We start from the raw sequence: 23,072 nt of genomic DNA on the forward strand, positions 1-23,072 counted from the left end.
TAATTGATCCAACATAGCAAAATATTTATACCTATAATTTTAATCAAAATTAAAATAAATTTAATGAAATTTTCATAAAAACGATCGTAATTTATATGCATTATCGCAATAAGAAGCCTAGGTGTCATTGTCAAAAAATTAAAATATCTTTTGAAGTTTTATTTTTGATTTTTTTTCACATAATATTTTTAAGTTAAACCTAATTCCTATAAGGCTTTAATGGTATCTGATTTCTTGATAAGGCTTTAATGGTATTTGATTTCTTGCGGCACAAGGCATTCAAACCCCTATTTAAAGAAGGCAAGACGGTTGCAGTATTGTATTGCACACAATACGATTGCAAAAGATGGGAAGAAACAAAAGAAGAGCAACGATTCTCCACGAATCAATCACCAACCAAACAAATGTTTCCCTCGGCATGGCCAAACATCTGTTCTCGAAAGAATCAGACAAGAACATCGTGTTTTCGCCATTGTTGCTCCAAGTTGTGCTAAGTATCATTGCGGCTGGCTCTGAGGGTCCCACACAACAACAGCTTCTCGACTTCCTCCGTTCCAAATCCACCGATGATCTCAACAACCTCGCCTCTCACCTTGTTTCTATCGTCCTCTCAGACGCCGCTTTCACTGGCGGGCCTCGCCTCTCTTTTGTTGATGGTGTATGGGTTGAACAAACCCTTTCTCTTCAACCTTCCTTCAAAAGAATCTTGTCTTCCAATTATAAATCTACTTTGTCCTCTGTTGATTTCATAACCAAGGTTTGTGTTACACAGCTCCCTTTTTTTTTTGTTTTTTTCACAGCAATCTGTCTTGTTTTTTCCATCAAAAATAAAATAAAAACAAATGTCCTGTTTTTATTTCATGTAAATTAATTTAAGGGTTCTACTTTCAAAAACAATCCTAGTATACCAATTCTACATTGATTAAAGAAATTCCATGTATGTGCCATGTGACGAAACACTTTGTTAGATGCCTCTTCAAAAAAATCTATAGTACTAAGGAGAAATAAACTTACCTCCCTTTATTGTTTTCTAGCATCAAACTAATTTTACAACGTATTATGTGAAAATTTAATTAAACCAATAAAAGGTTTTCTTATGTTGAAATTACTTGTGAAAAGAATTTATCTGTTCTATTCACATGACTGATTTTTAAATTTGATATGGTTTTATAGTCTGCTGAAGTGATTAAAGAAGTGAATTTATGGGCTGAAAAAGAGACGAATGGCCTTATTAAAGAACTTCTTCCTCCAAGATCGGTTGATAGCTTAACCCGCCTCATCTTTGCTAATGCACTCTACTTTAAAGGAGCATGGAATCAGACGTTTGATGTATGGAAAACGGAAGACTATGATTTTCACCTTTTGAATGGAAGCTCAGTCAAGGTTCCCTTCATGACTACCGAGGGGATGCAGTTTATTCATGAATACTATGATTATAAAGTTCTTCGTCTTCTTTATAAGAAAGGCGTAGACAAACGTCAATTTTCTATGTACATTTTTCTTCCAGATGCCAAAGATGGACTGTTAGCATTGGTGGAGAAGTTGGCATCTGAACCTGACTTACTACACTATAGTCTTCGTCCTGCTGAAGTAGAAGTAGATGAATTCAGAATTCCAAGATTCAAAATTTCATATGAGCTTGAAACTTCTCATATGTTGAAGGAGTTAGGAGTGGTTTTACCTTTCACTCCTGGAGGTTTAACAAAAATGGTGGACTCTTCTCTTGTGAGTGATAGCCTTTCTGTTTCTAATATATTTCACAAATCTTTCATTGAAGTAAATGAAGAAGGCACTGAAGCTGCTGCAGCTAGTGCTGTATACTGTGACGCTGAGTGTGTCGCGATAGACTTTGTAGCTGACCACCCTTTCTTATTTCTGATTAGAGAAGATTCGACTGGAACCATTCTCTTTGTTGGACAAGTGCTCAATCCTCTTGATCAGTGATCTTAGCAGTAGATTGGATTGCCACTAGATAAATAGGGAACCTGTTTTCTAATAGAAATTCATTTATGATGAAAGTTTGGATTTATGTGTTCATACACCGTAATGGATACGATGCGTGAGTGGCATGTAAGGAAGGAGAAGTGTTTATTTGGATTTATTATATAACATATAATTACTTTTGCAATTTTTTTAAGCTATGATATTTTCGATGAGTTTATTAACCGCCACTTGATCCCATGTTTATGTATTTTAAAAAGATTCAATGAGTTCATATATATATATATATATATATATATATATATATATATATATATATATATATATATATATATATATATATATATATATATATTTGTGCATTCTACAAGTTGTTGACAGACATCATCTAATTTCTTCAACAAACTCATGATATCTCAAAGAGCCACCAAGAGCTAGTCAATTCGTAAAATAAGAGCCCTAACAATATCACAATCACAAGGAATACATTTAATCAAAAGTTTCTTATGTATTGTATCCAAGCCTAACTAAACTATTTAAACTAGTGAAAACCGTTTAAGATGGTTCAAAACATGGAAGTGAAGGGACCTACACATAACAAAACTTTAGGTTCATAGCAACTAGTAACCTTAAGTAGTAGTTCTTAATGGAGGCCTAACTAAACCATAGATGGAACGAAGTGGTGACTCAGTTGCATTATAGAATTAAGTTTTTTAAAATTTTATTATTACTCTGTAACTAATTCTGTTATGGAATGTTCTTAGTATAAAATCTTGTACTCGCTAAACTAATTCCAAAGACTGTGATGTCAACAAACTTTCTTTTCTTGATATTTGTTGTGAATTCGATGAGAAAACACACCAATAACAAACTTGATGTGTGGAGCAAGGGATAATTAAGCAACTAAAATCAAAGTGTATGGAACAATTATAAACACAAGCCAAAAGTAGAAAACAGCGAGAGAGAAAAGAAGAGAGAACACAAAAGAATTTGTTGACCCAGTTCGGTCCAAATTGACCTAGTCTGGGGGAGAGAGCAGCCCTCCGTTGCACTATATGATGAGTAACGTTACAAAAGAGATATCAATGGGTTACAAGAATAAGTCTCCCGCCTAATTCTACTCAAATCCCAGCCTCTTCCCGTAACCAAGAGACTCAATCCTAATAGTGTTTCCCAAGGTGAATCAACCGTCAAACCCTAGTTTGTTGCCAAGAGACAAACTCTATATAAACCCTAGTTTGATTTCTAAACCCTTGTTTCAGCCCCCTCTATCTCCCGGTTTACACTGATACAATGCCTATATTTATAGTAAAAGTAACTCCCATAAAATTGTAACAAATCTGGCCCAAAATTAATACGTTTTCGGAAAAAACCTGCACGCAAAATCGGGCCCCGATTTTACCAAATCGGGCGCTGATTTTTCCAGCACCAAACTGCTCCAACCTGCAGCCAAAATTGGGCCCCAATTTCTCAAATCGGCCACCGATTTCCACTTCCATCAAACATCAATTTTGGCCTCCAAACTCCAATTTTGAGTCACTTTCACAACAATATTTAGGATATAAATTTTGCAATTTCTATCAAGGGTCATAGCTGAGTATATGGAGCAACAAGTAAAGGCCTCGAGAATTCCCCCAATTTGAGGAGGACCATTTCAAATACAGTGGATATTGGAAAGGCTTTGCAAGCCACAAACACGCTGAATTGTGAGGGTGTTCATGCTCAATTTTCTGCACCATACAAAGAACCTTTCTTCCTAAATTTGCAAGCCAATAAAATCCCCATAGGCCTTTCACGAGGAGGTACAACTAGTATCTCCAACATAGGAAGACTAGTAGAAAACAAGGATCATATAAGAAAGAAGAAAATACGACAAGTTGCGTTGAATACGGGAAAATATGGCTTGGATTCCTTGATAGCGGTTGATTTCAGTTGATGATCTTTTATTTTTCATAAGTCAGCCACAAACACACTGAATTTTCAGGGTGTTCATGCTCAATTTTCTGCACAAGACAAGGGAGCTCAACACAGTGATAGATATCTAATCAAGTACTTTAGGAGGATTGTAGAAAACAAGGATCGTATAAGAAAGAATGAAATACATCAAGTTGCTTTGAATACGAGAAATCAAGCTTGGATTCCTTGATAGCGGTTTGATGAACCTTACGGTATTTTTTGTATGTTTTTGAGCCAGTTTAGTAGACAGTTGAGTCATTGTAGAGGAGTATTAGAGAAGTAGTTCATTGTTTAAGATACATTTTGTATCATTTTGAATTGAGTCATGTAATTCAATATTTTTTCCTAACCTAGACAATTTCATAGGTGTTGAGTCTGTTATTGATAAAATCATATAATGAAACTTTTGCAAGACATGGAATGAAGATGATCAAGGTTTAATAAGGCTTTAAATATATTACAAGTTGGAAATAGAAGTACCCACCCCGAACTCATACTCAAACATGTCCCGAATGTAGAAAATTAATTTATTATCCCTTTTGTATAAATAGAAACTCAAATCCTATATCATTTCATTCACACAATCAAAGTCTCAGTTTGTCTGACGACACTCACTTATATGAGTTCTCTCTTATTCATTCATATCTCGTAGGTATGGCAACAAAACCCATATCCGCGGCTACCCACACGAACCAAACCCAATTTGACATGTTTTACCCGTTTTGATTGAGTTTGGGTATGAGTTTGGGTTTTCTTCGATTTCAAAACACGGGTACGGGACGGGTAACGGGAATATAGGTACCCACTCCGAACTCATACCCAAACCCAACCCGAATGTAGAAAATCAATTTATTACCCCTTTATATAAATATAAGAAATCAAAACCCTAAATCATTTCACTCACACAGTCAGAGTTTCGGTCTTTTAGATTACAAAATCAATTTATTACCCCTTTATATAAATAGAAATCAAAACCCTAAATCATTTCACTCACACAGTCAGAGTTTCAGTCTTTTAGATTACCCTCACTTATCATAATTCTCTCTTTTCTCCTTCCATATGTCACACTCTCGTCCTCTCTCTTCTCTATCACCATATACATCGATCGCCATCATCTCTTTGTTGGATAATGCATTACAACATTGTACTCGGAGCTGAAAAATATTTTTATTTTTATTAAAAAAATTATCCACTGCTGGGATGGCCGGGGATGGGGCGGGGAAGGGTAACGGGTAAGTATATGAGAGTAGGGTATGGGAACGGGGAAGATAAAGCCCGTCCCCACCCCGCCCCACTGCCATTCCTCAGTCTCTCTCTTCATCATCACCATAAGCATCAATCAAATATCATGTCTTTGTTGGATAATGCATTATAACATTGCGTCGTGACTGAAAAATACTTCTTTTTTTATTAAAATAATTATCCACTGCAGTGATGGGGATGAGACAGGTATACCCGAACCCGTCGAGGACGGAGATGAGATTCGATTTCTCATCCCCATTAGGTATGGGTAGGGTAACAGGTAAATATTTAGGAATAGGGTATGGGGACGGGTTGCCATGCCTATTCATGACGAATTTAAAACAGTTTGGCGAATACAATCCAAAAGGCGGTTCGGATTATATTTACCAAGCAAAAGGTAATTTGAATAAGAAAAAAAATAGGACGTGTGACTAATACATACAGTTTAGAAAAGTAATAACCATTTTTTAATAGGACATTTTACCTTGCACCCTACAATTATACCTTCACCCATACAATTTATTAAAAAATCCAATTTTACCCCTTTTGCCAAAATTTCCATATTCCTAGTTCACCCCCACATAGCATTTAAACACTTTTTTTTTTTTTTGGAAAACTTTAATATACATTTCTGGTTAGCTATTTAAGTTCGGAAAACTCATATTGACATTTTCGATTTTTTTTTATCAAAAGCAAAAAAACCTACCTAATCACTCCCATCTAATCTTGGCCGATTCTCACCCAAATCTTAGAAAAAGGTTTCATGTGCCACCATCAATTCTCTTGATTTTTTGTATTTGTTTCAAAAGAATCAAAGATTTGGGTGTTAAGATAGTAAATCCAGATTATGAGTAATCCAACGAAAACCATGGCATGAATCAAATAATTAGGTAGTTTTTTTGTTATTTTTCAGATTTTGGGTTTGGCATGCTTCTCGATCCTTCTTGCAATTCCCAATTCACTTATCTCCTCTTTTAATTTGATTGTATTTATTTTAATTAAATTTACTTTTAATCCAACAATGTGCAGAGAAGGGTTGCAAGAATTGATGCATGTTAAAGAAAAAATCAAATCGAACGTTTTGAGTAAAGAAGGGTTCTTACTGTTTGCTATGCGAAAAGGTGGGGGTGAACACTTGTGCGCTTTCCGGAAAAAAGGTGGGGTGTGATTGGGTTTTATTTTATATAAAGGGTAAATTTGGTACTTTAAGTTAATTGTTGGGGTGAAGGTATAACTGTAGGGGTGTAGGGTATAACTTCCTTTTTAATATCGTGACGGATGAAGTTGGAACTTAACAAGTATAAAAGCCCATTCACAAAAAGTATAGACAAAAAAAAAAAGAAATATATTAGTATAAAAGAGAAGTTTCCCTCTCTCGTTTCGCTTACATTCACTCACATACTCTGGTTCTCTCTCACAGCAGGAGTCGCCACCACTCTAAGCCCTGCCTACTTCTCTATTCACCGCACAATCTGTTCTTCCGTCATACTTCTCCTCATAATCACTGGTTAGTTACTATTGTTCTCTTTTTAGGGTTTTGTTCTCTATTTAGGGTTTTTCTTCTATGTTGTTAGGGTTTTGTTCGTAGGGTTTTTCATCTATGTTGTTAAACATTGTTCTCTTTTTAGGGTTTTGTTCTCTATTTAGGTTTCTTGTTCTATGTTGCTAGGGTTTTGTTCTTAGTGTTTCTCTTCTATGTTGTTAAACATTGTTCTCTTTTTAGGGTCTTGTTCTTTATTTAGGGTTTTTCTTCTATGCTGCTAGGGTTTTGTTCATAGGGTTTTTCTTCTTTGTTGTTAAATATTGTTCTCTTTTTAGGGTTTTGTTCTCTTTTTCCATAATTAACTATCGTTTCTGTGATTCCACCTCAAATCTCTTACTTATTTAAAGCTTCGTTTGCCATATTCATAAAGGAAGATGCTAAGTTAACTAATATGTATATAACATAATTAGCCTATAATAATTCTACTTGTTTAATGCATCTGGAAATTGATTTAGCGATAAATTATGTTCAAGAGAGTAAATTGTTGTAATTTATTTGAAATATAGTTGTTATTTAAATCTATCTTGTGATTTTATTTTATCTTTTACATCTAGTGAACTCCTTCACTAAGCTTTCTCTAAGAAAGATGTTGCAGTCGTAAATTACGTGATTATGTCTTGATTTATTTATTTTTATAACCAAATCAATATTTAATTTGATTTGAAAAAACCAAGGTATAGTTTTTTTTTTTTTTTATATATAAAACGAACCATCGCAATAGATTATAAGGGTTTAACGATATCTGATTTCTTGCAGCACAGGGCATTCAAAACTCTTATTAAAGTCATAGTCTTTGGTCTTAGTCAGTTGAAAAATCAGAGGAAGCAAAAGAACAATGGCTCTCCGTGAATCAATCACCAACCAAACGAACGTTTCTCTATGCATTGCCAAACATCTGTTCTTGAAAGAATCAGACAAGAACATCGTGTTTTCACCACTGTCTCTTCAAGTTGTACTAAGCATCATCGCTGCTGGCTCTGAGGGTCCAGCACAACAACAACTTCTCGACTTCCTCCGGTCCAAATCCACCGATCATCTTAACTGTCTCGCCTCTCAACTTGTTTCTGTCGTGCTCTCGGACGCTGCTCCCACAGGTGGACCTCGACTCTCCTTTGTCAATGGTGTATGGGTTGAACAAACCCTTTCTCTTCAATCTTCCTTCAAAGAAATCGTGTCTTCTAATTACAAGGCCACTATGGCTTTTGTTGATTTCAAAACCAAGGTATGTTTGTATATCCCCCCACTTTTTGCTGCAATCCATGCCTTGCTTTTATATTTCATCAACAATTAATGGATCTACCTTCACAAACAGTTTATTTTGTTTTATTTCATATCCTAATTTATAGCAAATGTTATTTTACTTTTGAAGCATTGATAACTTTTGTGTGCTCTTCACTTATAAGTATAATGCTCTTGGAATTTATTTGATGGTGCTCTGATTCTAGTGTAGAAAGTAGGTTCTTCTTTTAAAGGATGAAGTGTGTGATTCATGGAAATATCAAATCACTCAACTACCTTCAATCATATAGTTATGATATATTTGGATTGGTGGTATATAGTATAATGGAGTGGAATGAAGTGATTTGGGATAACATAAATTTTCTGAAAACATGCTCCTTTTACTCAATAACACCAATCCAAGTATACCAAAGCTTCTAAATACTAATTGTTTATTTCAGCACAAAGTAGAGTCGTAGTTATAATGTATGTCCATCTTGTATATTTGGAGGTATGAATTACTTTATATTTTGATAGTACAACTTCATGACTTCGATAATTACCAAAGCTAATTGATTTTTAAATTTTATATGGTTTTAAAGGCTGTTGAAGTGACTAAAGAAGTGAATTTATGGGCTGAAAAAGAGACAAATGGCCTTATTAAAGAACTTCTTCCTCCAAGATCAGTTGATAGCTTAACCAGACTCATCTTTGCTAATGCACTCTACTTTAAAGGAGCATGGAGTGAGAAGTTTGATGTTTCGAAAACGAAAGACTATGATTTTCACCTTTTGAATGGCAGCTCGGTCAAGGTTCCCTTCATGACTAGCGAGGAGATGCAGTTTATTGAAGCTTATGATGACTTTAAAGTTCTTCGTCTTCCGTATAAGAAAGGCAAAGATAAGCGTCGATTCTCTATGTACATTTTTCTTCCAAATGCTAAAGATGGACTGTCAGCATTGGTTGATGAGTTGGCTTCTGAACCTGACTTACTACACTATTGTCTTCGTCCTGCTGAAGCAGAAGTAGGTGAATTCAGAATTCCAAGATTCAAAATTTCATATGAGCTTGAAACTTCTCATATGTTGAAGGAGTTAGGAGTGGTTTTACCTTTCACTCCTGGAGGTTTGACAAAAATGGTGGACTCTTCTCTTGTGAGTGATAGCCTTTCTGTTTCTAATATATTTCACAAATCTTTCATTGAAGTAAATGAAAAAGGCACTGAAGCTGCTGCAGCTAGTGCTGGAGACTGTGACGCTGAGTGTGTCGCGATAGACTTTGTAGCTGACCACCCTTTCTTATTTCTGATTAGAGAAGATTCGACTGGAACCATTCTCTTTGTTGGACAAGTGCTCAATCCTCTTGATCAGTGATCTTAGCAGTAGATTGGAATTGGATTGCCACTAGATAAATAGGGAACCTGTTTTGTCATAGAAATGCATTTCTGATAAAAATGTTATACTGTTATGGATATGAACCATGTGTGAGTGGCATGGGTTAAGGGCGGAGTCTATAAGTTTTTATATGGATTTATTTTATAACATATAAGTACTTTTGATATTTTCAGCTCTTTTTTAATCAAATGATATTTCAGCATATCTTTTCTAATAATATAATGTTAAGAATATATGAATTAAACCTGTAAAAAAATATAAAATGTGAATTGAAGGAGTTGATTCACCTACGTTTTCAGCATATCTTTTGTATTTTAATAATGTTTTCTATGAATGATGTATATTTGTATTTTAATACCACAACAATTATGACTCTCATGACCTATTGTGTTTGAATGTGTATGATCATTGTGTTTGAATTTGCTTAAATCTAACAAATTTTATTTCATTTTGAATGTGTTCTTTTTTAATAAATTTTGCGTGTTTGGATGTGTTTTGTTTTGAATTTGGGTCTTGTTAACCAGTGCCCCCGGGGCACTGGTTAAGGAAGCAAATGTAGTAATATTTGCCTTGAAAGCTGTGTAATCAATGCATTAAAAGATTAAAAAGTGTCTTTTTTGACTTTCACTTTCTTCTTTTAGCTTCCTTAACGGGTGCTCCCGGGGCACTCGTTAACATTTTCCTTTGAATTTTGAGTGTTGAATGTTGCTTTTGTCATGCACCCATTATGTGTTCTACTTATAGTTATGTGTTCAACACATATCAGTTCACAACTCTTGATTTTGGATAATGAGTTGATTCCCGAACCTAGATCGGTTTTAACTCCTGAACCCCAACGGTTTGGAGTTACAAACTGAGGAGGGTATTTTGGATAGTTTGAAGGGCTTGTGAGCAAATGAAGAGGTAAATGAACAATTTTCAAAGGCTATTACTTTTTCCAAAATACCCTTTGATTTTTTTGGATCATATTTTGCGAACTATCCCAGAGTTTTGCAAAATGCATGATATGATTTCTTGTATGTATGGTTTCAACAATTTTTCAATATATAAAATAATATAAAAGACAATGGGCTTATAAATATGTCAAAAAATCATCAAATATATCATTATATAAAAAAAGTGGAATTTATATCATTACACATTTAAACTAATGATATACATTTCAGCTAGTCTCTTCAGGATCAAGGTTTCCAACAATTTATAAATCATCATCTCATACTACCTCATAACCCGTCGTCCGACTTAGTTCATTAAAGGCAATCATCCTACCGACATATCCTTCATCCCATTTTTCTTAGTCTTGTCAACGGTGTTGTCTCCATATCAAGGAAGTGAGAGGAATCAGACAACCATCCTTCAAATATACCATCATAAAATGGTTGTCGTTCACATGTGCTAAACATGTCATTTGGTTTCTATGAGACGGTGCACCACATAGAGGGAAAAGGTTTCTGATTGCTCTTTCTCGATGGACATTAGAACAACAACAAGTTTGTATCTTTGTACACTGAGGAAACTCATATCCGACATGATCATCCATTTATTTGGTGGTGCAGAACAAATACCATCACCGATCAGACCATATAAGACCTCGCTGTATCGATTATCTAACCCAATCAACCACTGATAACACTCATTTTCTTCACTGATAAGATCTTGTTGAAGTTGGCAACTGATCATCTGATAATTATCAACATACATGTTTCGTAGGCCATCAACTACACTAAACCCACAATGACCATCACCATATACATCCACCACATTATCGATAATTTCATGTGTTAACGACGAGATTTGGTGTTTGTGTGGGATGTTGGCTTTAACCTAAAGTGAGTTAGGGGGATTAGGAGATTTATTAATTTTATGTGCACTTTTTCTACTTGTCCCTTTTGACTTGGTCTGCGAAGCATGTGTTTGTGGAACTCGTGAGTCAACAAGTTCCTAGAGTGAAGGTGATCGCTTTGTTGATCATACTATATGTTTATCCTTTTTTGGTGCGCCCTTTGTATTGACCTTTCTTTGAGGCGGACGCATAGAGGTGGTCTTCGGTAAACTGCCAAAACAGTTCTTTAATATGTACGTTCAATTTGTAGTCAGCAACATTGAATCGGGCCTGCATTTTTTAACAATTTGTTAGTTGGAATGCAAAAATTTATGCATTATGTTCTGATACTCACTAGCTTGGATTATATTTTCCGGAAACTTATTGCATATTTCATAAATTATAATCCGAACAACCCCCTTTCACCATACATCCGTGCAATGGAAGTACGTCTGTATGGGGCGAGGGACCACACTTTTCAGATTATATAAAGCAAAACATTTATATGTTGCTTGACTTATTAATTTGAAGTGCACAAATTTTTTCTATAATAATGTTATATTGTTGGTGTCATTCAAAAGTATAAGAGTTTATTTTATATTTACTATATTGTTATGTGGTTGAAAAAGATAAAACATAATTTGTTACAAGAAGTCACAAATATCTATACATATAATTTTAATCAAAATCTAAATTTAATAAAAAAAATGGCTAAACTGCACTTTCGCCCCCTAAATTTCAAAATTTTGCGATTTTGTACCCCTATTAAAAAAAATGGCAAAAGTGACCCCCATGTTTAGGAAAGTATGCTCTTTTGAGCGCTAACATAAGAGAAATATGATCTTTTGACTCCTTATCTTCTAAATAAGTTGTGATTATGGCCACTGTTTTGGGACACGTGGTGTCTTCTCAGCAATTTTGGGACGAAAGGGGCCAAAATCGCAACATTTTAAAACTTAGGGGGCGAAAAGTGCAGTGTAGCCTAAAAAAATATCTTTCGTAATTTACGGGCGTGAGCGCAATAAAAAGAGCAGACAAATGAGCATGGAATACATGAACGCTAGTATAGTACATAATAGATGAATCTATACTGTATCTATACTATATATAAAGAAAATAGCCTCTTTTAGGCTAACTTTTTCTCCTTCCAAATTACCCTCAACTTTCAATGCAAATAACACATATAACAAATAGATAAGAGTAAATTCAAATATTAAAACAAAATGTAACAAATTGTATATGTCCGATTTTTTTGTCTTATCATTTAAAAAAGATAATAGATGAAGTGAATTAAAATATTAAAAAAATGTAACAAACACAATTTTTTTTGTTACCACACAAAATATATCGTGTAACAAACACGATATGAATGCATGTTCAGTTTTTTTCTTTAACCTTAAAAAAGTGTAACAAATTATATCAAGTATTTGTCACTATAAATAAAATCAATAATAAAATGATCGTTATTTTATTTTTATTTTATATACAGACAAACTAAAATATGTCGAGTTGATAAATAATTTCGTTATATGCTTTGACAATAATTTGTAGATAAATCGATGTACGAATAATTTCCACTAATATTTAAAAATTTAAAAACTGTAATCAAAATTATACAAACAAACATAATAAAATATACACACGTTAGCAAGGTAAAAAGAGTGGACAGATAGGCACAGCAGTGTCCGTCTTTCCGCTGTATATAATAAAGAAAATAGACTGTTTTGGCTGACTTTTTCTCCTTCTAGTTATACCCTTAAAAAATTGACCATAAGAATTCTTTTTTTTAATAAACCATAAGAATACTATTTTGTAGGTCTCATTCAAAAAAAAATTATATTTGTTATGAAACTATTAGAATAAGAACATGAATAAAGAGAAATAGAGAAGAAGAGAGAAAAGGAGAGAAGAAAGATGGTTCTATTATTCTCTTGTCGTGTACAATATGTTACATGTGGTCTCTATTTATAGAGAAGTACAATGATATGACTTAAGAGTTAAGTACTTAAGGGATAAGTACAAATAGGTGTGACTTAGCGGATAAGTAATATGGTGTCACTAAAGAGATAAGTACAAGGGTTTGTGGACATCCACTTATTATATTCATAACACTCCCCCTTGGATGTCCATCAAGGATATGCCTCATTAAAACCTTACTAGAGAAAAACCCAGTGGGAAAAAAATTCTAGTGAAGGAAAAAGAGTACAACATCCTTTTGTGTCATAATCTGCCTCGTTAAAAACCTTACTAGGAAAACCCAATGGGATAAAACCATGGTTAAGGGAAAAAGAGTGCAGAACACATTTGTGTCTCCCCCTCATAAAGCCAATTATATATGAGATGAAGAATGACATATAATCTTTTATGCTGGTTATCCAAAATCTTTACTTGACAGTGACTATGTAGAAAGATATGTTATATCTCCATGCTCTTCTCCAAATTAGCAATTCTTGAGATATTGTCTTCATATTGAGTTGTAGAAAGAGTCTCCTTATAAATTTAGAAAACCAAAAGTTTCTTCTATGTGCGAAATCATAATCCTTAATAAATAACATTCTCCACTTGATGTAGTGCAAACATTTTCAAATGATCGGATGATATTGTTGTTTCTCTAATATACAAATTGTATGCTTGACTTTGTTGCAACATCTGTATTTACTAATATTGACAAAAAAATACCATGATATATATATATATATATATATATATATATTATAAGCAAAATACATTCGTGCCCTCACCTGACCAATTCAAATTGTTCATAATTTTCTTGAGGACGTGATCTTTACTCACATCAAGTGACATCACAATCATTCTAGTACATAATCAATTAGATTTGTCTAATGATAGATATCTGCAAGTGTACCAAAAACTATCGAAGTAGTAATAAATATCGATCCACAAGGACTGTGTTAATTCCAATTCTAGCAAGCGCATTATACGTTAGGATATAAAGTTTGTATTTGGTTGCCCTAGGCAGAAAAGTTTGGTTTTATCAGACTTAATTAAAATAGAAAAAGTGCGAGAGAAAATTATATTGAGATGAATGGTTAAGCCGGTGAATCCGCTATTGCTCTATATGAAAAGTCTACCTCTCTCTACTCTCAATTACTACTCAGTTTTTACGATAAATTGACTAAGTGGTTTTGATCAATCTCTTGACTCAAAACCCTTTCCTAAGTTATAACCCTATTAATCTCTTAACGTGATTGAATAACCTGGAAGCGATGTTGGAACGTTAATTCATGTATCATAACTCTCAATTTCCTATCTCTAGGTTCCTAGTGTTGAGTTAAACAAAACTACTATTTCAGGATTAAAAGCTAGGGCTAGTAGTCATTCAATTCCTAAGATCAATTCATGTGATTGCAATAAGCTAGGGCTAGTAGTCATACAAAACAATAACATGAAGAGAAATAAACACAAGTAATTCTGAATAAAAACTGAATAGCATTGATTATAGAGAGAGTTCAACTACAAAATCATATATTACAAGAGTTTCATCATGGCTTAACCAAACTAAAGGTTTAGCTACTCATAACTAAACAATCATAAGCAATAACAAGAGAAAACATACATAAATCTAACCAACGGAGTGTTGGTATGAGATTCAGAGCGTGTTCCTTGGTCTCCTACCGTCCTTAGTGCTCAAAATTGCAATAATAATCAGTACCCTAACCCTTGCTAGCAGCTGGATATTTATAGAAAGAAATTAGGGTTTCAAAAAAAAGCCCATCATCGTGCCACGTTATGGGCTGGTCGTGGAACGATGGTTCATTAATCCTACGTGGCAGCAGACAAAATCAACCATCGTGGCACGTTGCATATTGCTTCGTGCCACGAAATTTCCAGAACTGAATCCTTTGTCCCACGTTCATTAATTGTGCCACGAAACTCCTCAACGTGGCACGATGCTTCATTCTTAGGCAATTTCTTCTTGTTTTCTCAAAGTTTCTTCTCTTGAGCTCTTGTTCCTGTTTTGGTTTGATTACACCATGAATTCGTTGCAGTTGACTCTCTAAATGCTATTTATAAGGCATAAATGCACCTAAAAACTAATGTTGATGCACCGTCATCATCTAACAATATATATACGATTATCATAAAATCGATTATAACAAATTTATTTTAATTCCTTAAAATGGACAAATGATGTCATCTTTTCAATAGTTTTGATGGTGAGTCTCACTCAAATGAAATTCTTCAAGGAGTTTCATATAATCACCACTATCAAGTGACTCATACAAATAAATTGTAGCACATCTTTCATATAATTTGAGCCTTTCATGTGCTACTGAACTTAATCAAGTATGAAAAAGTTCTTAAATTCACTTCTGGTGAATATGTCTTTTATGGTAGACATATATCAATTCACTTCTGGTGAACATACCAAACTCTATATATGTATTTTGTCATTCTAATTCTCTTTTCGCGCGAAAAATCATATATATCCATTTAACTTCACACCTTCAAGTGTGCGGACTACAAGTCCAAACAAATTTTGCTTTATGAAGCGAGTTTGATTTCAATGGAATTGTCTCTTTCCACTTGTAGATATTTTCTTTATCTATAATCTTTAATAGACTTTAACTCATGATCTTCATTATTGTCAAGAGTATTGATTAGGCTTGTAATATTCTGCTATTGTGGCATTAAATTAGTTTAACACATAGTTTAGCTATAGCCTATAAGGCAGTGACATGTGTCACCTATTCTTTGCACTTAGCATGTGCCTATAAATACTTGTATACTCTGTTATTCATCATAATGAGAATTCACAATTTACATCTCTTATCTCTACTCTCTTCTCTCTACTCTCTTCTCTCTCTCTCCTCTAACTGAATACAGTTACAACCTTCAAGGTTTAACAATGGCGGTTTCAACTTCTAATATGGTATCATAGAGCGAATTTTTTTTTCTGATCCAGATCCATGGCTTCCGCTTCGTCTTCGTCTTCCTCACCTACGAACAACACCGCAACTCAGATGCACACCAACGGCGCTCCACACGTCACTGCGGCGGCTTCGCGCACCTTCAAACAAGTCGTATCCGTCAATCTCGACGATACGAACTATCTCCAGTGGAAACAACAGGTTGAAGGCGTTCTGCGCGGTACAAAAATGGTTCGCTACGTCGTTTCGTCGCAGATTCCTCCGGTTTTCCTTTCTGATGCGGCGCGTGAAGCCGGTACAGAGAATCCGGCGTACACCACTTGGGAGGAACAGGATTCTCTACTGTGTACGTGGATCCTACACTACAAGAAAAAGGCCCATTTGCCAGGGATTTTGACAGGGGCATGAAACCCCTGGCAAATTTGCCACGGAAAATGCCAAGGAAAACCCCTCACAAAACGAATTAAGGAAAGCTGGGACCACTTACAATTACACAGGGGTTTACCCCTGGCAAAAATACATAACCCCTGGCTTTGGAGAGACCGCGAAATTCAAATTCAAACAAGCTGATAAGGAACAGCTTTTTCAGACCAAAACCGAGGGAATTAAACAGGGACTGCCCCTCAAAGCAGAGAATCTCTGGCCAAAGTCCAGTTGAAATGACCATGCACTGCACCAATCTGAAAAAGCTGTCGTGACAGGGGTTTAACCCCTCGGATTTGTGTATAGGCCCTGGCAAATGGGCACCAATGTTACTGTTCTGCCACACCTATCTGCCACCTAACCTAGCTAGGATTTGACTATTTTTGAGAGGGGTAGCCCCTCGGTTTACCCCTGGGTTTATTTCTTTGCATATATATATATATATATGTGAACCGTAGGCATCATGAAGAAGTGTTTAAGACTTGGAAATATTTTTTCTCCATATATATTTTACTCCTCCATTCCTTTATACACTCTACTCTTATTCAACATCAATTAACTTCTATAATTTGATAGATCTCCCATCACTTCTTTTATTTTGTGTTTTTATGTTTTACTACTTGTTATTCATATTTTGTATTGCATATCAGTGTCCAAGAACTTGCCTCCTCTTGTGGTTCCTTGCTAAGTTTGGTTTCTGGATTTGTTATTATCAAGCTTCAAGAGGTTAGTGTTTTTTAGTAGTTTGAAATTTATGATGTTTGTTTTTTTTGGATATATATGATGCTAAATTTTTTCATGATCTGTTTTAATTTTGTGCAAAGATATTTCGAATTTTAAATTTTTTTATTTTCAGATTTTTTTTTTATATTTCGAATTTTTTTTAAATTTTAAATATATTTCGAATTTTAAGTTTGGTTTCGATTTTTTTTGGATATATATGATGCTAAATTTTTATTTATACCTTTTATTTTGTTATTATCAAGCTTCAAGAGCTAATTTTTTTTTTTATTTTATGGAAATTCGTTTTTTAAATTTCTGTAGTAAAAAATCTGACTTTTTTTTCTGTTTGTTAAACTAAATCTATTTTGAAATTAAAAAGATGGTTTTAAAAAAAAAAATCATAAAAAAACAATATACTAAAAAGGTTTATTGTTGGAAAACAGTTTTTTAAATTAGTGTATTCAAAATTAAAATCTGTTTTTCAATTTACTATGATGGACAGCAAAATGTGAGAGCTCCTATCTATGATGATAATGTCGACCTGTTTGAAGTGTTTGGTGAAGACGATGACGATGTCGGGACCGAGGAGGACGAGGAAGAGGATAGATTATTATGATGGTTGTTATATTGTGTGTTCTAATTATTTTCTTTTCACTAATGGTTTGTAATATTTTGGGAGGTTTTCGATGCTTCCCGAAACAATTTTTTTCCCCTCACGGTTTGTAATATTACTTAAGGACTCTTTTAATTTCATGCCTATTAGAATTATTATTGTATGTGTGATGTTGCTTTAATTATATGCCTTTTAATTATATTTTAAAAGCAATTTTGGTTATTATCTAAATGAAATTTTATTAATTAAAATGATTTTTGAGCCATTTATTTGTATTTAAAAAACAACTTTTAAAAAAACGATTTTTTTAATTAATTTAAATACATTTTATTAATTAAAATTATTTTTAAAATATTTAATTAATTAATAAAAAATACGTTTTTATAAATAAAACATTTTAAAAAAAAAATAAAATGGACGTTTGCCAGGGGTTAAACCCCTCGCATGTCCCTGCTATTTTTCGAATTGACTTGAGTCAGTCAGAGTCAGTCAGAGTCAAAGTCAGTCTGGTTGCAGAATAAAGTGAGGGAAAATACCAGGGCTTATGTCAGGGAAAATGCCAGGGCTTTTACCAGGGATTATGGCCCTCGTTTTTTTCCCAGGGGTGGAACCCCTGGCAAAAGGTTTGCGATGAGCGGTTTTGCGATGGCTTATGCCCCTGGGAAATTCCCTCACAAACGTCCAGTTTGCCAGGGATTCCGCCCTTTTGCCAGGGATTTTGCCCCTGGCAAAATGTAATGTTTCTTGTAGTGCTATCTATTGTTTCTCCTTCTATGCTCTCGTGATTTGTTCATCTGCGACATTCACATCAGGTATGGGATGAGATTCATACTTACTTTTCTACGCAAATGCGAACACGCTCACGACAACTTCGCTCTGAGCTCCGTGGAATTACTAAAGGCACACGTTCAATTTCTGAATTTATTGCTCGTGTGCGTACAATTTCTGAGTCACTAATGTCTATTGGAGAACCAATTTCACACTGTGACCTAATTGAAGTGGTTTTAGAGGCTTTGCCTGAAGAATTCAATGTTGTTGTTGCAACTGTGAACAGTCAAGTTGCTATAATTTCACTAGATGAACTGGAATCTCAGTTACTTTCACAAGAAGCTCGTAATGATAAGTTCAAGAAAGCCTTGACTGGAGATTCTATTTCTGCTCATCTCACTCAATCTGCTATTCCTGATGGAAAATTTGGTAACAATCAGGCTCAGGTTGATCCCTATTATGATCAGAATCAAATTGTTCCTTCAAATCCACATGGAAATGGTGCTTCTCAGTACTTTAACTCTAACTATGGAGGTAGAAATGGACCTAGAGGTAGAGGTTTTCGTGGAGGACGCTTCAGAGGAAGGGGAGGACGCAACTTTGGAAGAGGAAACTCAGTCCAGTGCCAGATATGCTATAAAGTTGGTCATGATGCTAGTATCTGCTACCACAGACTGTCTGTTCCACCTCAATATGAAGGTTATGGTGCTTATGGTGGTAACTTTGGTGGTCCTGGCTCTTCGGGTGGATACACTCCTCACCCTAATATGTGGATGCAAGGTGCTCCACCTCAATCTCATGTTTGGATGCAAGGTGCCAATCAGAGGGTTCAATCTGGTGCTGCACCTAGATCTCCTTTCCCTACCCAGTTTGGCAACATCAGGCCCTCACCTCCACAGGCTTATTTGACTGGTAATGAGTCTATTAACTCCAACTCCTTTAACACTGGGTGGTACCCTAATTCTGGTGCCACTCATCACGTTACACCTGATGCCACCAACCTCATGGATGCAGTTTCCCTGTCAGGTTCTGACCAAGTTCACATTGGTAATGGTCAAGGTCTGCCTATTAACTCTATTGGCTCACTGAAATTTACTTCTCCCTTTTCTCCTCATACTACTCTTAAGCTTCATAATTTGCTTCATGTCCCTTCCATTACTAAAAATCTTGTCAGTGTAAGTCAATTTACTAAAGACAACAATGTCTTTTTTGAATTTCATCCTAACATCTGTTATGTAAAATCCCAGGATTCTTCTAAAGTCCTTCTAACAGGGCATCTTGGTGATGATGGGCTCTACTAATTTGACTCTCATTCTGTGCCCAGGGTTGTTGCTGACTCTTTCTGCTCCAGTTATCCTCACAAATCTCAGTGTCATGCTAATCATTGCTTTTCCTATTCTAGTTTCCCTTTGTCTCAAATTCAATGTAATAATGTTGAAAGTGTGCCCACTTCAACCAGTAGCAATAGTGTTAGCAGTAGCAATCCTAGTTTGTACAAAGTTTGGCATAGCAGACTTGGTCATCCTCATCATGAGGCTCTCAAATATGTAATGCACCTTTGTAATCAACATTTATCAAATAAAACTGTCTTTGCTTAGGAAAGTCTCATAGACTTCCATCTGTTTCTTCTACTACAACCTATAGTAAGCCTCTTGAACTTGTCTTTTGTGACTTGTGGGGTCCTGCCTCTGTTGAGTCTCATGAAGGCTACTCTTACTTCTTAACTTGTGTTGATGCCTATTCTAGATATACCTGGATTTTCCCACTTAAACTAAAATCCCATACTCTTATCACATTTCAAAAATTCAGAAGTATGGTTGAGCTTCAATATAATCATCCTATTAAATCTGTTCAAACAGATGGAGGTGGTGAATTTCGCCCCTTAACTCAATTTTTGAATACTTTAGGCATCACTCATAGACTGACATGCCCTCATACTCACCATCAAAATGGAACAGTTGAAAGAAAACACAGGCACATTGTTGAAACTGGCCTAACTTTATTAGCTCATGCTAAAATGCCTTTCTAACTGCCACCTATCTCATTAATAGGCTACCTTCCCCTGTTCTTGGTAACAAATCACCCTTCTTTATGCTTCACTTCCAGATTCCTGATTATAAATTTTTGAAATGTTTTGGTTGTGCCTGTTTCCCCTATACCAGACCTTACAATTGTCATAAGCTGGAATTTCGCTCAAAAGAGTGTATTTTCATAGGGTATTCACCAACTCATAAAGGATACAAGTGTCTTGATTCTTCCGGCAGAGTTTTTATTTCAAAGGATGTCATCTTCAATGAGCATAAATTTCCTTATGCTAATTATTTTCTGATGGTGTTTCTCCTGCAACCCAAAATGTCAGTCCCACTTTTACCACCTTCCTTCCCACTATGATGTCTCCTTCTACAACATCACCTACTGCTACCTTTCAGCCACTTTCTAGTGTCACAATGCCCTCATCTGCTACTGGTTCACACACTCAGTCTTCTCATCCCTCACCTCATCAGTCTGTTACCAGTCAGCAACATCACAACTCTGTGACTCCTTCTGTTTCTCATAATTCTCAGTCTTCATCCCATCATCATCTTCCACCTGGACCAATTTTGAATCCCATTCCTATTACTACTTTATCTCCCTCTACTTCAGGCCATCAAACTGTATCCATGGAGTCTCATCATAGCAGTCATCACAGTGCATCTTCTGCATCTGTTCGTAGTCATCCCTTACCATATGCTCCTCCTCATCGCATTCATCCTCGTAACACTCACACTATGGCCACTAGAGGAAAGAATGGGATTGTTCAAAAGCGAATTCAACCTACTCTTTTACTCACTCGTATAGAGCCTACCAGTCATAAGCAAGCCATGCAAAGCCCTGAATGGTTGAAGGCTATGCAAGCTGAGTATGATGCTCTTCTGAACAATCATACCTGGACCCTTGTCTCCCTTCCTGCTCATAGACAGGCAGTGGGATGTAAATGGGTTTTTAGAATCAAGCAAAACCCTGATGGGAGCATCAACAAATACAAGGCCAGACTTGTGGCCAAAGGATTTCACCAACATCATGGGTTTGATTATAATGAAACATTCTCCCCTGTTGTAAAACCTGTAACTGTGAGGACCATTCTTACTTTGGCTGTCACTAAGAAATGGGCTATTCAACAACTGGATATCGATAATGCCTTCCTTAATGGTCTTCTCACTGAAGAGGTATACATGAGCCAACCTCCTGGTTTTGAATCAACTGACAAACAACTGGTTTGCAAGCTTCATAAAGCTCTATATGGACTAAAGCAAGCCCCTAGAGCTTGGTTTGAGAAATTACAAGCTACTGTGCTTAGTTTTGGGTTCAAGCCTAGCAAATGTGACCCTTCTTTGTTCACTCTTCATACCACAACTCACTGCATATATTTGTTAGTGTATGTTGATGATATAATCATCACAGGGAGCTCAAAAACTGTCATTCAGAATCTGGTGTCCCAACTCTACTCGAAGTTTTCTTTAAAAGACTTGGGAACACTTAACTATTTTCTTGGCATAGAGGTTAAGCACTCTCCCAATGGCTCCCTTCATCTTTCTCAATCCAAATATATAAAGGATCTGCTGGCTAAAGCCAACATGGAAAATGCAAATGGCATGGCCTCTCCTATGGCATCCAGTACTAAACTCTCAAAGTTTGGTTCAAATCAGGTGCATGATGCTACTTACTTCAGGTCAATAGTTGGTGCTCTGTCAATTTCTCTCTAATCCTTTGGAAGATCACTTGAAGGCTGTTAAGAGGATTCTAAGATACTTAAAAGGAACTATCAATCATGGCCTGGTTATTGAAGCAGCCAAATCCTCAGCCCCAATTGCAATCACTGGTTTTTGTGATGCAGATTGGGCTTATGATCCAGATGATAGAAGAAGCACTTCTGGTGCTTGTATATATTTGGGACCCAACCTTATTTCTTGGTGGGCAAAGAAGCAAACACTTGTTGCCAGATCAAGTGCTGAGGCTGAATACAGAAGCTTGGCTCAAGCTGCTGCAGAAATTTTATGGATACAGTCCCTTCTTCAAGAGTTGAAGGTTCCTACCAGGGTTCCTCAGATTTATTGTGACAACTTGAGTGATGTTTCTCTAGCTCACAATCCTGTTCTACATTCTAGTACTAAACACATGGAGTTAGACATCTTCTTTGTGATGGAAAAAGTTTTGAACAAAACCCTTGTGGTCTCACATGTGCCAGCTCATGATCAGTGGGCAGATGTTTTAACAAAGCCCTTGTCTACATCCAGGTTCACCTATCTCAGAGACAAACTCAGAGTGTTTGACAACACCCTCAGTTTGAGGGGGGACTGTCAAGAGTATTGATTAGGCTTGTAATATTCTGCTATTGTGGCATTATCTTAGTTTAACACATAGTTTAGCTATAGCCTATAAGGCAGTGACATGTGTCACCTATTCTTTGCACTTAGCATGTGCCTATAAATACTTGTATACTCTGTTATTCATCATAATGAGAATTCACAATTTACATCTCTTATCTCTACTCTCTTCT

The 23,072-nt window shown here is 35.5% G+C and overlaps 2 protein-coding genes across 2 annotated transcripts; both read left to right on the top strand.

Moving 5' to 3' along the window:
* Positions 1 to 203: 203 nt before the first annotated feature.
* LOC146935794 (serpin-ZX-like) lies at positions 204 to 2,128 on the top strand. The gene is made up of 2 exons (XM_085750877.1): positions 204 to 757; positions 1,174 to 2,128. Exons 1-2 carry the CDS (start codon positions 347 to 349, stop codon positions 1,942 to 1,944), a joined length of 1,182 nt encoding a protein of 393 aa, XP_085607003.1. The 5' UTR covers positions 204 to 346; the 3' UTR covers positions 1,945 to 2,128.
* A 5,319-nt stretch (positions 2,129 to 7,447) lies between these two features.
* LOC146935795 (serpin-ZX-like) lies at positions 7,448 to 9,496 on the top strand. The gene is made up of 2 exons (XM_085750878.1): positions 7,448 to 7,904; positions 8,503 to 9,496. Exons 1-2 carry the CDS (start codon positions 7,518 to 7,520, stop codon positions 9,271 to 9,273), a joined length of 1,158 nt encoding a protein of 385 aa, XP_085607004.1. The 5' UTR covers positions 7,448 to 7,517; the 3' UTR covers positions 9,274 to 9,496.
* Positions 9,497 to 23,072: the final 13,576 nt, after the last annotated feature.

Source organism: Medicago sativa, chromosome 3 (genome assembly GCF_051527215.1).
Source record: "Medicago sativa cultivar Bolivia chromosome 3, Bolivia_mono, whole genome shotgun sequence".
NCBI lineage: Eukaryota > Viridiplantae > Streptophyta > Magnoliopsida > Fabales > Fabaceae > Medicago > Medicago sativa.